At 38.8% G+C, this 18,620-nt stretch overlaps 1 protein-coding gene across 1 annotated transcript in view; it reads left to right on the top strand.

The window, feature by feature from the left end:
* The window catches only part of sardh (sarcosine dehydrogenase), a 66,504-nt gene that overhangs the window by 21,236 nt on the left and 26,648 nt on the right, over positions 1–18,620 (top strand). Inside the window, exons 9-12 of the mRNA XM_056238953.1 lie at positions 1,408–1,494; positions 10,357–10,447; positions 13,803–13,944; positions 18,361–18,444. Coding sequence (XP_056094928.1) covers positions 1,408–1,494; positions 10,357–10,447; positions 13,803–13,944; positions 18,361–18,444 — 404 coding nt within the window. The remainder of the gene's footprint in view (positions 1–1,407; positions 1,495–10,356; positions 10,448–13,802; positions 13,945–18,360; positions 18,445–18,620) is intronic.

Here is an 18,620-nt window from a genome sequence, read left to right as displayed (position 1 = left end):
TCAACTCTTGCATGTTGATATAGTCAGTTACAGTTATCGTTTAATGACCTTATTGTCATTTCGTCATCATCTTAGTGTTAGTATTAGTCATGGGAAAAAAGCTTAATTTACATTTATAGTCATAGTTTTCGCTAATGAAAATAACACTTCTATATAGGGCACAGCTGATTGGTTCCTTTATCAGTAGCCAATGAGCTTGCTGCTCACCTTACAAATACTTTCAAAATACTTAGTCAGAAGCCCTCCACCTTCCCCAGCTCCACCTGTATAGATCTGCTATGGGTAATTCATGTACACTATATTGTACAGAAGCAGCATGTCTAACTGTCATGTGTGTATTGGAAGTAGCAAGTCCCGCCAAGACCAAACAGATCAACATTGTCATATCCATTATAAAATAGACTGAAATGAATTAATATAACATGAAGAAATGTTGATTCAATTAAAGGACATTTTTGTCAAAAGCAAAAAATAGATACTTGCTGTTGCACCTTTAAGAATTTGTAAATTAATAGATTTACTGTCGGAGTAGCACATGCATGAAATAAAATATTCACAGATCAACACAAACACACACTTCTAATCAAATGTTGGTAACGCTTCCTTTTACAGTCCTGTTACCCATGTACTTACTATGTACTTATTATAGTAATTATAATTACTGGGTAATAACTAGGTACTAACCCTGAATCTACCCCTAAACCCACCCCTAACCCATGTACTTACCTAATATTAGCCAGTACTTTCTAGGTAAGTACACTGTAAGTACACATAAGTACTGTACTGTAAGATAAGATTTTAGCTAAAGCTGCATTTATTTGTAAAGAAATCAGAAATCAGTCTAATATGTTGATTTGATGCTCAAGAAACTTTTTTTTAAAATCAATATTGAGAACAGTTGTGCTGCTTTATATTTTTGTGAACACCATGATACATGTTTTCTTCAGGATTCTTTGTTGAATAGAAGGTTCAAACGAACAGCATTTATTTGAAATAGAAATGTAACATTGTAAATGTCTTTACTGTAAATGTTGATCAATTTAAGGGGTCCTTGCTGAATAAAAGTACTAATTTGATCCCAACATTTTGAACTGTATGTTCAACAGTGCCATGTCTGCATTTGCGAACTTGCATAAAGTATGTTTCTGTCCCCATGTTTATTAGGATGGGCCACGTTTCTGTATACTGAATATATAAAGGTGCTTGGTTTATACAGTAAATCAAGTTTCCATCAATGATCTGGGAAGACCGGAGAGTTTTGCGTTGAGAATGTTAGAGTATGCCAATGTACTCCATTGATCTCTTTGATTTCAAAATATTAGGTTTCTTCCTATAGTTTTAAATTTAAAATAATACAGTCATGGGAACCAGATTAATAGTGCATTTTTACACCCTTTTCCCCTACAGAATCCTTCACTGCGGACCACAAGCCTCTGATGGGTGAAGCTCCCGAAGTGAGAGGCTTTTTCCTTGGATGTGGCTTCAACAGTGCAGGTAGGTCATGGAGCACACACACACACAAACATTCGCAAGCACATGCACACACACACACACACACACACACGCACCTTTCTCTTCCACAGATGACCAGTGCCAAATGAATTATTTAACCCAGAAACCCAGCAGGGATCACATGCAAAATTCAGTCTCACGCACTCTCCATGTACACACCACCTACTCAAGATCAACGCAACTTGATCTCTGATCCCTGCGTGTCCAGAGATCTAAGTCCACTGCAGTTGTATCCATCTCTTCCTGTGCACAGTAGCCTGGTTAAAACCAGACCATTCTCAGTTGTAACTGACAAATCATTTCCAGATGGGCGTCACCAACGGACGTCGCGGATAGACCTAAACCCAATCAGAGCGATGAAGGAGATGACGTTTGCAGAGCGGTGGAGAAACATCTCCGAGTGTTGTTCTTTGCTCGTTTTTTAACAAAAAGGAAACGTTCAAATCGCTTAAAACAGATGCGATAGCTGATTAGAACGAGTGATGTTCGACGGCGGCATCCATCTTTGTAATGTAGGCTACAAAATCCCAGCGCTGTCGTCATCGTGTAAAGCCCGCCCCAACGTTTCTGATTGGTGCCTCGATTTCGACGGATTGGAAATGGGCTTGAATGAGCTCTTTGCCAGACTAACTTTCAGAGCAAATCTAAATTTCCGGAAGTTGTCTGGGTTTACCCAGGCTACCTGTGCAGTGTGCAGTCCTTCACTAGAGACTATCCTGGGCTGTAGAGCTGCACGATTCTGGATAAATTGAGAATTACACATTTTTTTGTTTTAGAGATCACGATTCTTTCATGATTCTGCATAGACAACTGAACAAAATAACATGCAATTTACTAGAGGTTCTGACAAAATGCTAATTGTTGCAATCTTTTTAAAAATATATATTAATTTGAATTATTATTAAAAATGACAGATACATTTAAGTCACTTGTCACCACGTTGTTACTTTCAAAAGGTGATTTACTCTATTTTTATCATATCACTACCATCAGTGTTTATATCCGAACTATAAACTTGTATCCCAGTTCTTCTGTGATCATCTGAATTACTGTAACAGAAATAATGACACTGTTTGTGAAGCTGTTTCATACCTATAAACATGACAACTGCTCTCTCTGTCAGCGGCAGCGCCAACGCAAATCTGAATCTTCGCAGTGATCGGTTTAATAGACAGCCAAATCGTTGTTATTTAGGAATAAGATATTCCTTGTATTCGCGTGTATGTTTCACTGGGCTGCGACGTTGGTTCCTGTCACCATTTTAACTAGATTTTATATTGTATTTTTGATCTTATTTGTACTGTAGCTATATCGCCTAGCACTAATTACATTACATCCAAGTGCAAGATTAAAAGAAGGCATTTTGCGTTGGTATTTTTGGATGCAGATGGCTCGTGGTTTTGAAGGTCAGATGAAACTGGAGTAATGCTGATTGTGCTCAGCGTGGGCCGGGTCACCTTGCAGGCCTCAGACATGCTGACGAACAACAGGCCGTGATCGCGTGAACGGATCGGAATACATAGCTATAGGAATCACAGTCAGATATTAGATGCATGCTTGCTTTTTTATGGCACATTGATTCCTGACCTCAGCATGCGAAACTCATTTCCTGGAAAGAATGAGTACAAGAGGCTGTGATTGGTAACGTTATTCGATACACAGTACCAGTCAAAATTTTGACATTTTTACTGATACCAAACATGTGTGACTTTTCTCTAACACAAAAGATGATATTCTGAAGAATGTTTCTGCTAAATCTTCTCAATAAGGTCATGCAGATTTGGAATGACATCAGAGTCAATAAATTATGACACTATTCGATTTTTAGTTAACGTCAATTAATGATGAACCATTATATTATCCATGAACCATTATATTATCCATAAACCATTCCATCTTGGAAGAAGCATTGAAATCTGTGATGAATTATTCATATTTTTCTCTTGAAGAAAACCGGTACTTTCTAATGCAGATACACTCACCCTATGAATGTCAAAACTGAAATGAAAAGTGCTTAAAGTGGGTGTTAGTCTGGTACTTGAGGAATAAGATGTTGATCAGGGATTCTCCTTGAGTGTGATTGCATCAGAACTGTTGGATATTATTATTGTGTGTGTGTGTGTGTGTGCGCGCGCACCAGGGCATAGGATTCCATCAGTATGCATGACCACCGAGATGTCGTCCTTCCCCGCTGCTTTCCACCATGTCTCCCCGTTTGTCTTCAGTCTGGTTTTTGGTCTTTCTCTATTCCCCTGTTCAGTGCTACCATCACACCATTGGACTGGGACAGAGAAATATGCAAGTGGAAGTTGAGTTGAAGAGTTTTAGGATGACTAGTTAAATGTCCGGACTGTTGATGTGTACCTGGTGTGTGTGTGTGTGTGTGTGTGTGGTAGGAGTAGTTGTTAATCTGAGGCAGATGGTGGCCCATTGGTGATGTGATTGCTAAGAGCCGCTATCCTTCTGGAGAAACACACAGGCTCTCACCGTGTCCGAATTTGCAAACTTCCCTACTATATAGTAGGCGAAAAGCAGTACATAAAATGAGTAGTGTGTCCAAATTCGTTGCGTTATTATTGATTATTGAATTACATTTCGGTTTTGTTTGAATAAACCTGTCGTGAAAATATTTTTTTATTGCAGCCTCCGTTTAAATGTTTCAACAACAAATTGAAGTAGAAATATAAGTATATTAAGTAAAAAAAACTGCCTTATGTGAAATTTAGGTGTTAAACAACTTTATATACAAGTATTTTGTGTGACTGTTGATTATTAAAGAAAATTATTATTAAATATTTAATAAACTTTATTTTCAGTTTTGGTTTTCAGCTAAATGAAAACTTTCATTTTGGTTTTGGAGTTTCTGTAAAATATGTATTTTGCTGTATCAAATTACCCTGATGGCCTTCTTCCGGCTTGATTCTGAAGCGCACATACAGTGGACACTTTACTATCCCATGAGGCCACAGGAGAGGATTTGTGAATGGCGGTGAAGCAGCGCAACTGACGCTGTAAGTCACATGGCAATGGGTGTATCTGAAATCACTGTTCCCTATAGTCATGGGCAAAAGTTCTGGCAGAGACATAAATGTTGTGTTTGCTGCTTCAGTTGTGCTGTTGATTTACGTTGTTTCTAGATTATTGTGTGGGGTGATCAGAAGCATTTTTAATAATTGCAAAAATTACAAAACTTTAATTTAAAAAACCCAAATTTCACTGTTTTGTGGCCCTGGCACAAAATTACCAGGTAACATCATTTTACTATTTTTATCATCAGCACATGGGAAAGTGTGAATAAGTACTATTCAGGTGAAATCACTCTATCATTCTGACTGGATTATAAGAGCTGACTGATTGCTGTAAAAGGAGGGAAGAAGTGCTTCCAATCATTGCGTTCTTGTGTTGGCAACGGTTACATCCCAAGAAAGACGTGCAGCCGTCATGGCTTTGCATCAAAATGGCCGCACATGCAAAGAATTTGCTGCAAGGTATTGTACCTAAAAGAACTATTTACCAGATCATCAAGGACTTCAAGGAGAGAGGTTTAACTGCTTTGGGACGTCCCAGAGTCTCCACCAAGTGCCAGGACGTCTCCTCCTGAGGAATCCGCTACGGAAATGTGTCTCACCAGTGCAGAGCTGCTCAATATTAGCAGCAGGTGTGTGTAATGCTTCTGGCAGCATAGAAGCCACTTCTCTCCAAGAAAAACATCAAGGACAGACTGAAATTCTGCAGGAAGTACAAGGATTGGACGGCAGAGGACTGGTGCAAAGTTATTTTCTCTGACGAAGCCCCTTCTGATTGTTTGGGACATCGAAAAAAAAAACCCGATTGTCCGGAGAAGAAAAGGTGAACTCTAGCATGAGTCCTGTGTCGTGCCAACAGTGACGCATCCAGAGACCATCCATGTGTGGGGTTGCTTTTCATCCAAGGAAATGTGCTCTCTCTCAATTCTGCCCAAAAACACTGCCATGAATAAACAATGGTATCAAAACGTCCTGCAAGAGCAACTTCTCCCAACGATACAGGAGCAATTTGGTAATGATCCATGCATTTTCCAGCATAATGGCACACCATTTCACAAGGAAAGGTGATAATGAAGTGGCTCGGAGGTTATTACATTTAAATTTTGGATCCCTGGCCTGGCAACTCCCTGGGTTTTCATCCCATAGAAAACCTGTGGTCAATTCTCAAAAGGCGAGTGTACAAGCAGAAGTCCACAAATTGTGAACTCCGAGCCCAGAGGATTTGGCCCAGAAGCGGATATCCAGTATGCTAGAGCAAATTGCAGAAGTTTATATGCTCAACACTGTAAATATTGACTCTTTGAATATATTGAACGTTTTTGCGAATAAAAGCATTTAAAACTTATGAAATGCATATCGTTTTACAGTATACCATAGAAATGTGCAAAAAAAAATCTACAAACAATGAAGCAGCAAACTTTGTGAAACTGCCTGTACTAAGATAAGTTCACTTTCACATTAAGGGCACTTTTACACAACAATGGCGTTTTTCGTGTACAGACTACTATACAACATTGTCAAAACAACTAAAAGCACTGTATTATTCATGCCAGGCCAGTAGGTGGCGATGTCACTTTGTAAAATCCCTTTTCAGGTTTTCAGGCCCCCAAAATGCCGTGTTGTGTAATTGAACAGCCAAAACACATAAAAAGTTTTACGTGTAAACGATCCCTTAGGCAGTTTCTTTGAGGAGAAAACAATCCCATAATACATTACAGCAATATTAGTGGGTGGAAAATCACTCAAGATGGTCAAATAAGAGATAGAAATGTTTATTATTTAATTAATAGAATAAGTACTGACTAAAAATAGTTCAGTGTAATGAAAAATGAACGAGTTGCTAGCTTAGCAACATGTTAACATCAAAGGCTTTTGGAATCAGTTGTGAGTTGAGCTTTGCTGTGGGCTTCGTCTGAGTTGTTGCCTATGTAGAGCGATTCGAATCGGTTCCCTCATGAGGTTCCACTCTTAAGACCCCAATATACTTGAGGCACACTTCTTTTTTGCTCTTCGTTCAGGGGTAAAAAGAAGTTTGTAAATAGCTGTGCAATGGTACACTGTTAGCAAACATCCCGACGCTGCCCTTGTTGCTGAGAGCGGCGTTTAGAGGATTATGTAAATATATGCTGTGCGCGTTCCTCTCAATAACACAACAAAAATGACAAATGACAGCGGTGAGAAAAGATTTACCCCCGTCTGACCGTCGGACTGAGTGAACAAATAAACCTGAACAGATTTCCAAGTCAAAGAAGGTGGAGCCACAGAGCCACACCCACCTATTACATCACTGTCATGGACCAATGGCATTCAGAAGATGTTTAAGCGAAGTTTTCACACTGGCAAGCTGTTTCGAACTATAGAAACAAACTCCAAAAGACCTTCCTTTTGGCCACATTTTGTTCGAAATTACATCACATGCATTCGTTCTTCAATTTCGTTTGAAGTGTATCAGGGCCTTTAGCAGCTGTCTTAGAAGGCAGCTGCCTATGTTGGCGGTAAACAGCAGGGCAGCTCTCTAGGTTTTGGAACAGAATCATGTACTTTCATGCACCTACACACACATTGATGTGATCCGCACGTCTCATATAGCACTCTGAAGTTTCCTTCTCTCTCAACCTCCTTCTCTCTTTCATTTTATTCCCCCTTGTTTTCTTTCTCATCTCCCCTGACATTTGCAGAAATACTGCTAGTGATTCGGTTGGTGCTTTGATGAAGAATGAGAACTGATGTGTGTGTTCGTGTGTGTGTGTCCTGAGAGAAAAATATATATGGGAAAGTCTATTCACGTGGTAGCACTAACTCATGCAAAGCTTAACTCTTATCCCGGCCCCAATAGTTCAGCTGTAGCAAACCACTGACCAAAGAGTAAATGGTTGTGTCGCCTCTGCAGTCGTTGGCGAAGGTCATGGTGCTGCACCCTTCATCAAGGACATCTGTAGGCTCAGACACACCACCTATGGACTGTTTGATGCATATTATTCTTGCATTTTTCTAGAGTACCTTATTTTTGTTGTTTGCTAATGAGGATCTGCTCTAGATTTTACTCATTGCACATTTTAACACAGAAGCCTGAAAGACTTTCTTGACTGTTGTCATGTCATAAGCTGTCATCATATTATTGATCTCATGTGTGACTTGATTTTGATGTTATTTAAAGGAGACCTATCATGCCCCTTTTTACAAGATGTAATATTAGTCTTAGGCTGCGTTTACACTTGGCATTAACATGCGACCTTTATCCGCTCTTCTGATCGGTATGTTATCCGATCGGCGTGTCCAGGTTCGGAGGAAGTCGAGGACGCATTGTGATCGGATCTCAGTGTAATGTAAACGCAATCCAGCCATCGTGTCTACATTCACAGGTGGACGTCACACAAAACCCCGCCCACTGTCATTATTCCCCCTCCTTCAGGAATTGCTGCACGTAGCGGTGTGGTTTTGCGATATAGTCGAGTGCGAAGTACATCGCAAATATACTGAAATGTTTGCCTTGCACCCGAAACTTGCAGAACCATTAATTTTCTGTAATGAACGCGCATTTTTCCCACCACAGCTGGCAACGTTCTCGGACCCATAAGTTTCTCTGTACCGCTTTACAGCATCTATCCACATTATTAGTAGCCTACTTGCAGCCTCTTCATCCTCCTCATTAAGCGAGATTTGTAAAATGTCCCCCGACTGAAAATTGTTTTTAAAAGAAAACCCACCACTTCAGGTCGACTTTGCACCGGAGCCATCCTTTTTTTTTTTTTTTTGCGAGATCCGATCTGTTATCCAGATACAGAAACCACTTGATGTGGACAGGTGTCTACGCACCGAGTCCTGATTGGCTTATAATCCGATCTGGTTGATCGGATCACGGTGATCGCATGTTAATGCCAAGTGTAAACGCAGCCTTAGTTGTCCTCAGAATGTATATGTGAAATTTCAGCTCAAAATACCCCACGGACCATTTATTATACCATGTTGTAAATGACCATTTTTGAGTGGAAGGAAAAACAGGCTGTTTTTTTGTGCATGTATCTTTAAATGCAAATGAGCTGCTGTTCCCCGCCCCGTTTTCCAGAAGCAGCTCGGATACTCTGCCAAAAATAAAACATCTGTTTGGTTTTGATTATCATCTCTATCATGGCCACGCTCTTCGTCGTCATGGAAGTTTTTTATTTGCATGCATTTCAAGGCCATATTATTCAAAAATTCTGATATTTGGTTTTCCGCACACATCCGAAGCACGCGCACAGAAAGCTGGAAGTGACCCGTGAGTATTAAACTAATTTCTCTTTCACGTCTTATTGCGCTTAAACTGTCAAATACACACAAGGTTTAGTCAAAAACACACAAAGTTAACATACTCAGTTATGTCTGTGATCGTAAACAGCAAGTAAAGAAACACGTGTTTGTGTTTATTAGATCTGTGTATTAAAGTGACAGCAGCGTAATATACAGTGCCTACTGCTGTATGCTGTTATCAAAAAATTATTTTAGAAGCTTTAATAAGAATACATTTCTTGAATGCTGCTGTTAAATGCTAAACATGGCAGACTGTGTTCAGCTCACTTAGGGGAGGAGCTATGCTAATAGGGCAGATTCTGTCAGCAGTCGTGGGCGGAGCCTGTGCAATGTGACGTCACATTGGAGCACATTCCTGAACGGCTCATTTTGAGACACTGTTTCAGATTTATGGGGAAAATAGCAAACTGAATGGTTGGATTTTTACCACAATAGGGTGGCTGTATACACACACTGCTGACAAATAAATATGTTCAAAAGCAATATAAAAGTGAATTTTGCATAATAGGTATTTTTTTTGTTGTGCATGTCACAATTGAGATACAGGAATGCAAAATTTTCAGAGAAATGGTCATGTTATATATTTTGGTCGCATTTGTGAATTAATAAAAATGTAACTGGTTGTGTAAAATAGGCACATAATATAGACATATATCGATTGGCATACCCCTGAATCTAATTGAATCGCAGAATATTTTGTGGAATTAACAAAAATCGTAATACAGCTGGCTAAGAGAATCGATATCATATGGTATTGTGACAAAACGTCAGATTTACCCCCCTAATAAACATCAGCAACTGCGTCGAATTGCATATTTTTGCTTAGTTTGGGCCTTTCAATAAAATGTCTGATGTATCAACACAATAAAATCATGGTTCAAAACACGTTTCTAGAACTTGTTTCTTGTCATTCTTTTGCATCTCACTTTTTAAACGCGAAAGCATGTTCTGAATGATTGGCACCTAAGACACCTCTTTCTTACGGAGATCTTGGTAGTGTCTCTCTGCTTTGTCATGAGAGCTCTAGAATACTTCATCCGGCGTGAGGGACACGGGGTGTGTGAAACTCAAGGTGGCCATTACTCAGCGACTCTGTGGTGGCTGGCTAATGTTAATGAAGTCATCAGCCAGCTAATGAAGCAAAAGTCCTTTAGAGACACCACGGGCTCTCAGTACGGCTCTTACTATCCAAGATCCTTTCGCCCATCCGTTTCACTCCCCTTTTATGTGTCTCTCACTTCACAGTGTCCTTCATTCCTCCTTGGTATTCCTCTACTTCTGTTCATTATTATTCTCTTGTCTGCTCAGAGCTCGTGAAGATTGATTCAGTCTGACAGCACAACTCTACCGGGTAACGTTCATGGTGAATTGATTGGCAACTCTCAGTCAGAATGTTTCTAGAGAGGTACTTTGTTAAACGGTGCGGTTTGTTGCATAGGGTCGTACACAAGTTTGACTGATTGTCTGATGTAGGATGAAGGATGTAGTGGGATGATGATTGACATGTGCTCTGTGATTTGATTGGCAGGTATGATGTTGGGGGGAGGTTGCGGCAAAGAGCTGGCTCACTGGATCATTCATGGCCGTCCCGAGAAAGACATGTACGGATACGATATCAGGTACGTTTAGTGTGAGCAAGTGCTCCTGTGTGTACTACATTGTGTACTGTGTTTGAGGCGGGGCTATGTGTTTGGCTGGCCAATGGGAGAGCCATTGGGAGCTCCAACATTTTGAGTCAGACATGACATTAATTCGAACATGAAAGTAATTTACTTATTGTTCAGTGAGTCAAGAACTATTCAGAACAATTAATTGAGCCAGTTGTTAGATGATTCAAACCAATAACTCGTGAATCTTTTTGACTGATTTACTAAAGGAACCGGTTCACAAGAGTCATTAGTTCACAATTTAGACCACATTTAACACATTTAAACAAATTAAAACTGAAGAATAGGTATGACTTAGTGTAATTATCAAATTGCCAAGGCTACGTTTCATTTACATGTGAGCTGAGCTTATATGCTCTGAGTTTGGATCACTTATAACGTGCATTTGTGAACAGAATTTGCGCCAACAACTGTATCTTCCCAAACTTGTAATGAGAAGCACTTATAAAGCAGCTGTTGTCAGCCATAGAGAAGCTCTAGCTCTAAGGGCTTCCGGCGGTTTTCTGCCAAAATAAAATCTTGATGGGTAATGTTTGAAAATGAAGAAATTAAGAAAGCCATTAATATGAAAAATTGCAATACTAATTTGTTATTTAAAATCATTACATATTTAAAATCATACATATCATCAATTTACATATACTGCGTTAGACTAAACTGGAAAGGGTCACAGCACTTGCATATTGTTGTCCAATTGTTAGTTTAACTGCTTCTATTGCTCTCCTCATTTGTAAGTCGCTTTGGATAAAAGCGTCTGATAAATGATTAAATGTGAATGTTAAAATAAAATGTCTATTATAATTTTTTAAAATACAATTTTTTTATTTTACTGTAAAATGTCATTTTTATTTAGTTGTAATAATAAGAATATTGTTTTAGAATACTATTATCATTATTTTATAGTCACAATTTCGCAGCCCTATAAACAAGCACAGCAAACCTGGAACTTTTTTTTTTTTTTTTTTTTTTTTTTTTGCATTTTAAATTGCAATTGCAATTTTTATTAGATTAGATTTCTAAAAATCGTGCAACCCTAAATCAGACCATATTGACATGTTTTAGTGTACTAGAACATGTTTCTTCCACACCAGACATTCAAGAACTGTTAACCAAACTAAACATCTTGAAGATCATGCTTTCTACTAAATATCAAGTTCAGTCATGAAGCTCTAGAGGATTCAGGTTGATAGGTTTTTTACATGCAGTCTCCAAACAATCACATCATTACTGCGTGGCTCAAGCTGATTGGCCTCTGCTGTTCCTGCAGCCAATGAGATTGCTTGCTCAACATTTAAATAGTCTGGTTCACTCTTAGCTGCAGGCTAGTAGGCAGATTTACTATGAAACCCTCCACCTCCCCCAGCTCCACCTGCCTAGATCTGCTACGGGATTTATGTATATGTCTATTCATGCAGGCTATTCATATCTTACGTGCTCACAGCAGTGTGTCTGTGTATCTGTTAGCAGTAACAAGTCCATACTTGCTCTGCAGAAGCAATAATCAGCAGCAGCGTAGCAGATCTAGTCTGCCAAGACCAAATACATTAACATAACTAAAACTAATTCAAGAGTTGTCATGATTGAAATAAGTATCAGGGTGCGTCTCAACAAGACTCTATAAGTCCTCATTGTACATCATCACTACTGGTATTAATGAAAAACAGCAGAACTGATATCTTTCTAACTTTTTTTTTTATGGTATTTAAAATATATTGTGATAAATACATTGCCTGTTACATATACGTGCAACATTTCAGCATGTAAATACATAGTATATATATATATATATATATATATATATATATATATATATATATACACTCACCGGCCACTTTATTAGGTACCCCATGCTAGTAACGGGTTGGACCCCCTTTTGCCTTCAGAACTGCCTCAATTCTTCGTGGCATAGATTCAACAAGGTGCTGGAAGCATTCCTCAGGGAGTTTGGTCCATATTGACATGATGGCATCACACAGTTGCCGCAGATTTGTCGGCTGCACATCCATGATGCGAATCTCCCGTTCCACCACATCCCAAAGATGCTCTATTGGGTTGAGATCTGGTGACTGTGGAGGCCATTTTAGTACAGTGAACTCATTGTCATGTTCAAGAAACCAATTTGAAATGATTAGAGCTTTGTGACATGGTGGAAGTAGCCATCAGAGGATGGGTACATGGTGGCCATAAAGGGATGGACATGGTCAGAAACAATGCTCAGGTAGGCCGTGGCATTTAAACGATGCCCAATTGGCACTAAGGGGCCTAAAGTGTGCCAGGAAAACATCCCCCACACCATTACACCACCACCACCAGCCTGCACAGTGGTAACAAGGCATGATGGTTCCATGTTCTCATTCTGTTTACGCCAAATTCTGACTCTAACATCTGAATGTCTCAACAGAAATCGAGACTCATCAGACCAGGCAACATTTTTCCAGTCTTCAACTGTTCAATTTTGGTGAGCTCTTGCAAATTGTAGCCTCTTTTTCCTATTTGTAGTGGAGATGAGTGGTACCCGGTGGAGTCTTCTGCTGTTGTAGCCCATCCGCCTCAAGGTTGTGCGTGTTGTGGCTTCACAAATGCTTTGCTGCATACCTCGGTTGTAACGAGTGGTTATTTCAGTCACTGTTGCCCTTCTATCAGCTTGAATCAGTCGGCCCATTCTCCTCTGACCTCTGGCATCAACAAGGCATTTCCGCCCACAGAACTGCCGCTCACTGGATGTTTTTTCTTTTTCGGACCATTCTCTGTAAACCCTAGAGATGGTTGTGCGTGAAAATCCCAGTAGATTAGCAGTTTCTGAAATACTCAGACCAGCCCTTCTGGCACCAACAATCATGCCACGTTCAAAGTCACTCAAATCAACTTTCTTCCCCATACTGATGCTTGGTTTGAACTGCAGGAGATTTTCTTGACCATGTCTACATGCCTAAATGCACTGAGTTGCCGCCATGTGATTGGCTGCTTAGAAATTAAGTGTTAACGAGCAGTTGGACAGGTGTACCTAATAAAGTGGCCGGTGAGTGTATATTATATATAAATGTTAGCTAGATTGTTCATTACCTGTCTAGCGATGTATGTATGCTGAAATATAATTAAATAATGGTTTGTATTAAAAAAAAAAAAAAAAAAAACATCTATTACGTGTCATTGTGTTGGTGATTTTTTTTTTTTTTTCACAATGCATTGTGGTACTTTTAACGGAGCGAACGTTTTATTGCACTGGTAGGATTTTGCGATTGAAACGGCCCTTAAAACGACCGTGTGTGTGTGTGTGTGTGCGTATCTCCCTTTGTCTGTATCTCAGGCGGTTCCACCATTCCCTGACCGAAAACAACCGCTGGATCAGAGAGCGAAGTCACGAGTCATACGCCAAAAACTATTCAGTAGTTTTTCCCTTCGATGAACCTTTGGCCAGCCGCAACATGAGGAAAGATACCTTCCACCAGGTTCTGCCCTTCTCTTGCATCTCTCTATCCTCCTATCAACCACTGACTCGAGACGTCTTTGTTTTACTGTCCATAATAATCATATATAATTTCCCGTACATGCATGTGCATTAGACAAGTGGTTCTCACCCGTACTAATGTGAAATGAATGCTGCTTCCTCTTTCTCTTCTTCTTGCTCTTTCTGTCTCAGTGTCCTGCTTTCACACCCGTCTTCCTGTCAGTTTGTAATTGCTTGTATTGAGACAAAAAAAATTCCACAAGCCTGATCCGAGAACAAGTCGCGTTAATTACATCAAAACATCATCCTTTAAGTGTAAATCATGATTTAACTTGAGAAATTTCACAACTTGGCAACTTAGCTTACACTTTGCTAGCCAAAAGTGTTATGTGTGAATCTATTAGCCAGCGTTTCGCTGCCAGCATCTGTGTGGCTGCTCAAAAGACTTGTTGCTAAGCTACTGCTAAAAAGATGATGTTTAAGTGTTTCCAAAAATACCACTTTGTTCTGGCTAGGCTCCAGGCGTGAAGCCGCACAAGAAGGCTTCATCCTAGTGAATAATAGCCTGCTGAAATATAGATAGCTAGCAATAATAACACTCTGCGTTCATTTAGTCCACTGAGCCTCACTAAGATGACTATAAATTAGACATTCCTCTTGAATATTTCATCTCTTTCCGGCTTGGAAATCTTAATCCAGCTAAGTGCTAGCAAAGGGATGTGATACTGATAACTTGGTTAAAAAGACACCTGCCTTTCATCTAATCTCAAAAGTGAACTTTTCAACCTTCATTTATATCAATATGTAAAAATGTTGAACATTATTTTGTGTGTTAGAGGAAATGTTCACCTGAAAATGTGAGTTCTGTCATCATTTACTCACTCTCATTTCCTTACAAACCTGTATGACTTTTCTTTTTCTGTAGAACACACAAGATGCTATTTTGAAGAATGTTTAGGCTGTTCTTTTCCATATAATGAAGGTTTTTATTGGGTTTGTACAATACATTGATATATAATCGATAATGCAATATTGCTTAATGCAATCACTAATCGTAAAGGTTGTGATTTAATTAAGTAAATATATGCACAATTTTGATCATGAGCTGCGTGTGTGAACTCAGTGTCACACTTCACTCTGAAACTGGCAAACTGCCAAAATAAAATCTCAATGGTCTATCATTTGAAAATAAAAAAATTAAGTAGTATAATAATAATAATCCCGTAAAACTTTCATTCATCTTCAGAACACAAATGAAGATCTTTGTAATGAAATCCAAGAGCTTTCTGTCCCTCCACAGCTACGCAACTACCACATTCAAGGTCCTGAACAGTAGGAAATACATTATTAAAGTAATCCATGTGACTCCAGTATTTTAACCAAGTTTATAAAGTGACGCAAGTGCCTTGTTTGCGCAATAAAAACATAGTAACGCATGTTCACACAACAACGTCTGCACTCTCAAGCATGCGTTGTGGTGCCCTCATGAACTGCATTTGAGATTAATATTTTGAAAATAAAGTGGTAAATTATGTTTTTTTGCGCAAACCTCGCGTCGCTTAATAAAATCACTTGGATTACTTTAATGTCTTTACTACCTTTCTGTCAATGGAGGGAAACAAAACCCTTGTGGGTTTGGGACAACATGAGGATGAGTAATTAATGACAGAATATAAATTTTTGGGTGAATTAACCCTAATAGTCTTTCCAAATATAGCAATTTAAGTATTCTTGATAAAATTACTTTCAATATTTTTTTCATGTTGGAATATACATCATAGTAAAAAAAAAAGAGAATTTTTTTTTATATATACACAGTACTGGTCAAAAGTTTGGAAATATTACTATTTTTAATGTTTTTGAAAGAAGTGCACATCAAGCCTGCATTTATCTGATCAAAAATACAGAAAAAAAATGTACTTTATACATTTAAAGTACATATTGTGAAATATTATTACAATATAAAATAATGATTTTCTATTTTAATATACTTTATAAATGTTATTTATTCCTGTGATCGAAGCTGAATTTTCAGCATCATTAGCATCATCATCATGATCCTTCAGAAATCATTCTGATATGATGATTATCAATTTTGGAAACTGTTGGGGGGCCTAAAATTTTGTTTTTGGAACCTGTGATTCATTGATGAATAAAAAGTTAAAAAGAACAACATTTATTCAAAATAGAAGTCTTTTCTAACAATATAAATCTTTGCTATCACTTTCTTTTTATCAATTTAACACATCTTTGCTGAATAAAAGTATTAATATCCTTCAACAAAAAGAAAGACAAAAATTACTGACCCCAAACTTTTGAACGGTAGTGTATATTGTGACAAAAGAAGTATCACAGGTTATTAAAAAAAATATATTAAGCCACACAACTGTTTCCAACACTGATAATAAATCATCATATCAGAATGATTTCTGAAGGATCATGTGACACTGAAGACTGGAGTAATGATGCTGAAAAATCAGATTTGCATCACAGAAATAAATGATATTTTAAAGTGTATATAGAAAACCATTATTTTAAGTTGTAATAACATTTCACAATATTACATTTTTTTTCTGTTTTTCTGATCAAATAAATGCATGCTTGATGAGCATAAGAGACTTCTTTCAAAAACAAAAAATAGTAATGTTTCCAAACTTTTGACTGGTATGTCAGTCTTTCCCAATATCATACATCCCTGTTTTTTTATCCATTTCTGAAAGAAAAAAAAGACTTGACATGTCTTTTTTTTATCTTTAAAAAACTGCTTTTATGGTGATTTGGTCATTTTTGGAGGTTGTACCGTAGATTTTGACCAACATAAGGTTGAATAAATGATGACAGAATTTTCATTTTTGGATGAACCATCCCTTAAATTCACAAGCTTTCTGTCACTGACACCACATGATTGTATATGCTCAAGAAATCAACAGTGCAAACCTTGACCGCATGCAGATCTTTGTCAGGTTTGTTTTTACCTCTAGAAACCTCTGCTTTCCAACACCTATTTTACCAGATACTTCTTTAAATTCCTCTGTTAAGTAACAGCATGGACAAGCGTGTACACTAGTGGCTCATTGGCATGGGAACAGTGGCTGAATTAATTCATGCGAACAGTATTTTTCGCCTGGGCCTGTTAAAGAACACTAGCATTATCATTATCAAAAAACAATAAATGATAGCGTTTCATGCTGGATAAGACAAGCTGCTGTGCGTGACTCATGGAAAGCTTGTCAGCTCATGCTTTACTCCGGGAGAATAATGTATGGACTTCAAAAAGCCTGGAGAAGGAAGGCGAATTGCCTAGCAACCAGTGTGTCTCTGGCCTGGGAGATGGAAAGCGTGAATCTGGTGCTGTGTGGGGGGCCGGGAGGAGGGTGGACCAGTTCCTTCTTTTTTGTGTTCGAGCTCAAGAATAGCTGGAGAAATCGTGATGGGCTTTTTGGAGCGGTGGAAAACAAAAGCATGAGGGAGGGATGCCACATCGAACTCTTTATTCTGTCTAAACTGACATTTCTACTCAGAATCTGTGTTGATTAGGGGTGTTTGATGAGACAGACATCACTATTACTGTTAGCTAGATGGTTAGGGACCCCAGACCTATGCATAACCTATCCTGCTCTGTTTGGGCTACAGATATGAATGATACCCCAAAATGTGTGACTAGTTGAGTAGTGTTTCTAAGCAATTAAACCATTTTGACTTGGATCACAGAACAGTTACTTAATAAAGATAATAATAATAATAATAATGTTTGACGATTTTTAAACTCGTTTTGTATTGTCTCAGTGTCTATTGTATATGTATGACTCCCTAGGAGAAGAGTTACTGTAACTCAGTGGGACTTTTCCTGGTTAAATAAAGGTTAAATAAAATGTCATGTAAAAATGATGACCCTTTCTTCACGTCACGTTCACGTTTATTTGTCGTTCGTGTTTTGCTTCATCAGACTTTTGAGAGCTCCAGGGCTTTCGTGAGAACTAAAGGTGTTTTTTTGTATTCCCTCCCACGGAGAGTCGGATCGACAAAGGGTTATTAGCAATACAGTGTTGTTAAGAGTTGGTTTATCACTGAAAATTGCATCGTACTTTTTCTACTTTAAAACGGCGTTCTGGTAAACATACTATGGCAGCAGCTTTCTCACCTGCCCGCGATGGCGTTTTGCTTTGGGAAGTTGGGCGGAAGTGACAGAACGACGGTTTACTCGCAATTGTTTCCCCTCCTTTTGGGCCCAAACACTGTGTTCGTTGTCATCCAGTGGGAAATGTTGACTACAAACACAGGGGTTTTTCAGATTTCCCGTCGCGGTGTTCTCTCCATATTTACGGTTCTTTGCTGTCTTTAGCCACTGCCTACATCATGCTGGATCCTTCACTGGAAACTGAAATATGTTATGTTTGATGGTTGTGTTATTTAACAGGTGCTACAGGAACAGGGCTGTGTGTTTCAAGAGAGACACGGCTGGGAGAGACCTGGATGGTTCAACCAAGATGGACCTGCTCAAGTGAGTTTTCAACACACACACACGCGCAGGCACACACTCACACACATACACACATGCACACGCACACAAATATACACACACACTCGCATACACACTCGCACGCATGCACACACACACACTTACACACACGAACAGATGCACACACACATACACACGCACGCACACACTCACACACA

Source organism: Rhinichthys klamathensis, unplaced genomic scaffold, assembly GCF_029890125.1.
Source record: "Rhinichthys klamathensis goyatoka isolate OS25496 unplaced genomic scaffold, OSU_Roscu_1.1 h1tg000549l_1, whole genome shotgun sequence".
Lineage (NCBI taxonomy): Eukaryota > Metazoa > Chordata > Actinopteri > Cypriniformes > Leuciscidae > Rhinichthys > Rhinichthys klamathensis.
Note: the sequence above shows the minus strand (reverse complement) of the source record. Positions and strands in the feature narration are given on the sequence as shown.